At 40.1% G+C, this 7,538-nt stretch overlaps 1 protein-coding gene across 8 annotated transcripts in view; it reads right to left on the minus strand.

The window, feature by feature from the left end:
• Window positions 1-7,538, minus strand: part of LOC116847105 (ETS-like protein pointed) — a 132,195-nt gene that overhangs the window by 29,414 nt on the left and 95,243 nt on the right. For all 8 annotated transcript variants that reach the window (XM_032821736.1, XM_032821738.1, XM_032821737.1 and 5 more), the window contains one exon: window positions 3,865-4,068. In XM_032821736.1, coding sequence (XP_032677627.1) covers window positions 3,865-4,068 — 204 coding nt within the window. The remainder of the gene's footprint in view (window positions 1-3,864; window positions 4,069-7,538) is intronic.

The following is a 7,538-nucleotide window of genomic DNA, read 5'->3' on the forward strand; positions in this document are numbered from 1 at the left end:
AAAAAAAAAAAAAAAAAAAAAAAACAAACGAATCGCCGCTCATTTCGTCGATGACGAAACAGCGCGCATTAATGAATTTCGCTGCGAATCCGATCGGTATCACCGCGACAGGAAGATACAACTTTTTAGTTTCTACTTTTTTACAACGCAAGAGCGTTTCCTAACATCCGTTCTCATTCGCGGAATCAAAGCGATTACCCACGTCGTGTCGCGACTGCGAGCGAGCCTACGAACGAACGCGCGTACGGGCACGCTAGGCCTCACTTAAATTACCGTCGCCTCGGTCAGAGATCACGCGGCGGCCAACTACATCGTTCACAATTCGTAGCACAATAATAAATTGCGCGGAATGTGGAAGGCAACGGGGCGCTTTTATCCCGCTCTTCTCTCGTCGCTCCCACTGTAATTACGAAAAATGCCTTCTCCCTCTTTTCTTTTTTTTAATACCGCGAAACGCGCACGGGACGCGACGATAATCGCGGTACGAACGATAAAGAGAGACGACACGACTCCTCTTCTCTCGTACCAAATCAAAATTGCGAGGTTACACGTTATCTTTACGGACGAACCTCGTTCTTTGGGAAAGAACGCGATCTTCGAGACAATCTCCGAAAGAGATTTTATGTGTTTTATCGCTTATATCAGTTTGCGATTTATAAGTTATTAAACAACACAGTTGCTTTCCAAGGTACAATCGATGTATTCTTCTTGGAACGCTATACTTATAACTGGCGGTTCAGTTATGAGCGCAGCACTGCAATCAGTAAAATCTCGCTGAAAGGATCAGTTAATAATGACAATTGTTCTTATTATTGGTGCACCTTGCGAACACAGGTAGTGTCATTACACGCAAGGCGCATATGAGCCGTTAATTCCATCGCGGAAAACAAAACAAAACGCAGAAAGTTGGATTTGCACTGAGGAAAATATATTTGAACATCTATTTGTGGGATATAAAGTTTGTTCATAGAAATAAACTTTATTTCACTGAAATAAACTTTGTATACCACAAATAAATTTTCAAGTATTTTTTCTCAGTGTGGTATAGCGAATTTGTCTATTAGAGATTTTCCAGTGAAATTTTACTTGCATTAGTCAAAATCAACGAGAAATAAGACGGAGCAATAAAGCGAGAGTGTCTTTACTGAAAGTTTTTAGCGAATACTTCGTACCGATCGTCAGTAAAATTTCACTGATTCAGTCAGAAACATTTTTACTGATTTATTTTAAAAGAGTGGCTAGCTGAGATACGGGATGTAAATTATGTTTCACTCAGAGACATCGGAATTATGCCATAATAGTAAAATATGAATTAGTTTTCATTGAAAGACACATTATACTGAAAAAAAAAAAAATTGGTAATATTTTTGATGGGTACCAACAGAGCATATTTATCTAAATCTATATTCTTTTATTTTAAACGAAATAAATAATTGCTTTCATGAAAAATTTAAGTTTTTTCAAGATTTTAAGAAAAATCTGTGTATATTTTCTTCTTTGAAACACACTTTATATTAGTATAAGCGAATATGCTGTTCTTCGTTCACCGAATAAATATATTACTAATTACTAATTTTCAGATATTTTTTCTTTCAGTGTGAGTTTCTCTCAGTGTCGACGTCGAACTTAATGTTACGGACTTTACTTTGTCTGCGTTTGTATCACGCTCCCTTTCGGGACGAAGAGAGGGATTACGTATTCGAGACGAATCTCGGGTTTTGTGTGGAGAGTTACCGTTAGACGCTCGTCTCAGATCGCGTTAGTCGATTAAGCCGATGGTTTTCGCCGATGATGAGGCGACATGAATAATCGATAAGAAAGCATAGGATATCCACTTGGATTTAACGGGAGTTAAATCACGAGTGTACCTTTACTTCCTGCTACATCATTTCGTAGGATCTGCACCTATCTCTCCTCACAATTCTCCCTTCCCACATCTGTATTCCTTCCCCTCTCTCTCTCTCTCTCTCTCTCTCTCTCTCTCTCTTTCCACTCTCTTTCTTTTTCCCTCACCCCTCCGAATCGGCAGCATCTCCCGGCATTTTTATCTTTTTTTCTCTCCTTATCTTGCTCTAGTAAGCTATAATTGTTCCGCAGCTGTATTATGTTATTTAGGATAAAATTATCGTAATCTCCGGTTATCGATAATATTACGTAGGAAGTAACAGCTTCTTTATTTTCATGTTTTTCAACGGTGCATACTGTTTTCTAAATGGTTCTATATGATAGCTACCGACTCTGAATGTGTGTGATAGTGTCGGTTTTAGAGTTCGAAATTCAGTTAACTTGTATGAATAGGCTCCATCGTCAGCGAGGGAACCGCGATCGTAAGACGCACAAATATTTTCCCTCGAGTTTGCGCCGCATTGTCGATGATGCGATCGATCAGGCTGCGCGCATTCGCGCAGCAACCGTAAACTTGACTTGCCGCTTTCAGCGTGCGCGCTCGCGCACTATAAAGGAGCATACACGGAGGATCTAATAAGAGGATCCGAAAATGAGAGCGCGGCCTCGGCCATTGACGGACACGTCGCGAGATCGAAATCCGAGTGATTTCTTTGGTGTAAGCGAGTAATGCGCAACCCGGGAAGCGCCTAAGTGGCCACGGGGCAATGGCGCGCTGCAGCGCGTTTTCGGCAGCGCAGGATATCCGGGATGAGAGTTCTATGGCGCGCTCTGTCTTTCTTCTCCCCCGGTTTTATTCTTTTTCATTCGGTAGAGTCCTGGTACCGGTGAAAACGAGGTTCGGGGGAGCGATTCGAAATGGGAGATACGACGGGGCGGGGGTGGAGGAGAGACGATCGCCACCCGCGTGCACCGCCCAATCGTACGCGTTATTGTTCGCCGGGGTCTCCTTTCTTGGTTGCGCTGCACCGCCAAGACATCGCGATTTTACGGAAATTCGATCGGTTTTGTTGTCGACTACGATGGAAGGTGGTCGGCGTAAAAAGAGCGTAGCGCGCACGATGAGTGCGAGTTCTTACAGGTACCGTCAACCCCGCATTCGCAACGCGGGGTTGTCAACAACCACCCGAGCGTTGCGAGAAACGCAAGATCGGTTTCTTCGGTAGCTTCGTACGATATACGTCTCCGGAAAAATCGCTTAGGAAATAAACCGAAAAGAAACTTGTAGTTTTGGGCGCTAAAGATGTACTATGTAAATAATTAATTCCTTTCAAAAATTTTCCATCGACCTTTATTTGAATTACACGTCGTGATTAATGCAGTAAAAAACTTTTGAGTGAAAGCATCTTTAATTAAGAGATAATTTTAGAATGAGAGAATTTTAAATTAACGATTTTTCGAGATCTCATCGAGCTTTCTAAAAATTTTCTCAGGAAATGATCGTCTCGTAGGGATTGATAATTCTTCTCTCTGAATTTTTTGAAATTTCACCGAAAACTCCGAAAAAGTAAAAAGTGGCAATATTCTCTGTTTCACTCGAGACGACAGTGAAAATATTGCCACTCGAAATCACAAAAGAATGAATGTTTCTCACAAGATTAGAATGGATATGAGTGGAGGTTTCAATCGATTGGAGTGAATATGTTCCTCTGACGATCGAATGCATCAGATTCTTCAATTTCGGGTGAATATTCAATGTTTCAGAGCGGTGAATTCTCTCTGTAGGAATGAAAGATAATGACTCGGTTGCCACTCTACTTTTACGAGTGAAATTTTACTCCAGGAAATTTATTAAGTTCTAACATGTCTAACATGTCCACTCATAACACCATTATACATGTCGACTATAATTAGGTCGACTATAATTTGATAAGAGTCAAAACGGAAGAATTCGTCAAGGATTGATGGGTATGTTTTCGAGAAAATCGAATGTGTTCCGCTAATTCGAGGGTCACGTACCTTTCTGCAGGATCTCGAGATGCTCCCATAGAATGTCGCCCATGAAGGCTGGGGCACGTGCTAGAAAGGACTCTTTCCCCATGGCACAAATCTGTTTCCCGGTCATGTGCTGCCACGGCTGCACCGCCACACCCTCCAACGAGAATTCTCCGATAGCCCAATGTAACCAGTGGGCGACAGCTGCTTCCGACCATTGCCTCGGATCTGTAAAATAAGGGTCGGTTTGTTTTTTTCTACCAGCTACCTAGATAGATTCCGCTGGCCAAAGGGAGTTGTGTCGCGCGAGTCCTTATCGCGCGTGCAATACCGATAAAGGGCTTTCTCTTCCTTATCGCGCGCAATCTCGCTAAATGGGAGGGTATCCTTTCGACTATTAAAGTTGACGACTGATTATCAATCAGGGACACCAGCTTAAGATCGACATTTCTGATACGGCGAGAAAGGAACGATAGATAAGCAGGACTCTGATAATACTCTGATAAAACTAATATCTCATTGCATGTAATGTTGCATGCCGCGTTGGTCACCAGAGATACACGTTGAACTTTTTGTACAGACCGTTTGTCTCATAAGTGAAATATTTTCATAATTATTATGAGATAAATAAAATTTAGCTCATAATATGCTACAAGGGGTCACGTGGACGAGGTCAATTAATCTAGCACGGGACGTGTTGATTGATTCATCAGAGAAAATTCGATACGAATGTACATTACGTCATCAATTTCAACGTCATGAAAGATTCGTACAGCAGTGATTTGACTCGTTATTTAACGATTTGATAAGATTGCTCTTAAAATGATAAATCTGATAAGATTAAATACAGATCTTTCTGTTTCATATTCTGGAAAAAGACGAGTCCTAAAAATCATTTTATTACGATAGCAATTGAGAATCTTATTCTTATTCCAAACATATGAATTCTCTGTCAATATATTTTCTTGGTATTAAACTTGGTGTAAAAATGGAATCCCATTTTTACGCCAACTGTTGTGTATTCAATAGAATAAAGAATAAAATATTTTTAAGATTGAATATTGTACTGAATAAGAAGAAATTATTTAGAAAGTCAACATTCAACTCTAACGTAAAAGAAAAACCGGTAAAGATATTGGGAAAGATTTGATTTTTTTTCAATTAGAATCGCATGTTTAGAACATTACAATTTTGACTAAAATCTATAATAACTATTTTAGAAAACCGGGTTGGATCCCAACCAGGTCTGAAGAAATTTGTTATGCGAAACAAGTCGGCATGTTGGCATCTTTAAATACAGACTTTCCAAAGCTTACCGAGCTATCTTTTTTTTTAACTCGTTTAGTTTTTTCGCTGATGATGGTCATCCGAGAGCGAGCTCGTTAAGAGCGACTGAACGTCATCAAAAATAAAGCGAGTGTTATATGACATCGGTTCGGTTGACAGCGCGATCGTTAGCCAGGTCCCAGCCACGTTTGGTGGCAGCAATACCAAGAAACATCGGAATGTCCCATTTGAGGTGCGCGCCCATATTTGCACGCGTGTCTTGCATTGTTTCGTGGTATCTCGCTGCGTAAAAGTACAGTTCGGCTCATAATGCAAACAGCGCTTGCCGACGTAGCGACTTGCTAATGTACTTGCTTCGCTCTCTTACAATTTCATAGCCGTCCTTTAGCGACGCGAGCGACACGGTCGAGGGATCCGAGATCTGTCCTCGTAAAGATCTTCATGGAAGATCTCGCAACATAGACGGGAGCGGGGTGCCTCGGAAAAACGTGTGGGGAATTTGAAATTCAATTTCTTTCTTATACTTTCTTCTTTCTAAGATACTGTATACGCAATATAATTCTATTCGTCTGCAGTCAATAATTATGTTAAAGAACGTCCGATTATTCTCTTATAATACAAAAGGATCTTCTAGAGGAATGGGAGCGTGTTATCGCTTTTGTTGAAAGTACACAACTATTCTAACAAAATTATTATAATTATCATTATGATATTACCAAACGCATTGATTTTTCAAGAAACATATTTTCAAGTAAAATTGTAAAGTGTATGAAGAGTTATTTAATGACGAGGATTTGACGTCATTAGTAAAAAATAATCAGTTTTTTCATACACAAAAAGAAAAAATTTATAAAAAATGAAAAAATCTATTTGGTTAATATTAATAACATATTTATTTAAATAGAATAAATAATTGCTTTCATGAAAAATTAAGGTTTTAAAAAAATTATATACTTTCTTACTTGGAGAATATTTTATATTTTACATTGAAATTTTGAAAAATAAAATTTGCATTCAAGGACACTTCGGTCTGCTTTGTGACACGCGTAAATGATACGAGACGTAGAATGCAAATTCTACCCGATCTCGATGGAGTTATATAGTGCGGCTGACGTTATTCGCAGAATCGATGAGACACGGTCTGAATTGACGTCTTTTGCGCGCGTGCGGATGGGATATAAATATAGAGAAAAAAAGGAAAAAGAAGAGAAGCGAGCGAGAACCGCGAGGCAAGAGGTGTCTAACGGCACGGCACGGCACGTTCAAAGCAACCCGCCTGTGTTTGAGGATCGCACCGATATTTGCCCAACTTATTTCTTGTCAGCGTTGTTAGCAGACTTTACACTCTCTTTCTCGCTTCATTCGAACACAAATCTATGTTCGCGCGCACGTGCGCAACGCTGCACACGTACACGTTGTGTTACTAGTTGCTCCCTTGACTGTCGTCGTACAATAATATTTTGTATTATTTTTGCACATCTCGAAACGAGCAAAAAGAGGAGAGAAAAACGATTCAATTGATTGAAAATGATTTAAATTTAAATCATAAATGTTTGTCTTTTATATTGTTACATTATTTTATATATATATATTCTATATTCGTTTTTTCCGTCTCGCTCGCTCAGTTGAACGAAGCTGCACAGTAAAATGAGATGTTTTGTGTATTTTGGCGTTCGTGAAGCGAACGGTTCGACGTTGCCTGCTCGTCACAATGTCGAGGGAGCTTGAAAAGTGTCGAACGACAAAAGCAATTAAGCCATCGATTCTCAAACACAGATAATAAACGGGGGTGTCACCTGCCCTCTTCCTCCCTTAAAACCTAAAGTTCCGCCTGTGATTTCGAGATACTACGATCGTTTGACTCACACACCTATTACACACTACCTATTCGACACCTTTTTACACACTGCTAATAAAAATATATATGTTGCCACATGGCGACATTACAAGTTTAGAGAAAGCGAGATGCACGACTCGAACGAGACGATCTAGAAATGTCATCATTTGGCGAGACTACGTAATTAATCATCAACATCGGCAATTTCTCTAAACTGGAATAATTAAAAACAAAATATAAAAAATGTGAAGTGAAGGAAAGGATGAATGTCGCTATGTGGCGACACTTTAGTTCAGAGAAAAGAAGAGACCCAGAAGTCGGACGAATCGATTCAGAAATATCGCCGTTCGGCAAAATCGTGTAATTAATCACCAACATCGCGGCAAGGTTTCTCTAAACTGAGATAATTAAAGAGAGGAAAGAATAAGAAAATGCGGAATGAAAGAAGGAATAAATTAAGCCGCGGAAATAAAAAAGACGCGACGCCGACGCGGCCGGTCTCAGGCCGACGCGCGAAGCGAAATGGCGAGAGAGAGAGAGAGAGAGAGAGAGAGAGAGAGAGAGAGAGAGAGAG

The sequence above is a fragment of the Odontomachus brunneus genome, unplaced genomic scaffold (assembly GCF_010583005.1).
Source record: "Odontomachus brunneus isolate Ranch 3 - 2012 unplaced genomic scaffold, Obru_v1 Obru_scaffold_073, whole genome shotgun sequence".
Taxonomy (NCBI): Eukaryota; Metazoa; Arthropoda; class Insecta; order Hymenoptera; family Formicidae; genus Odontomachus; species Odontomachus brunneus.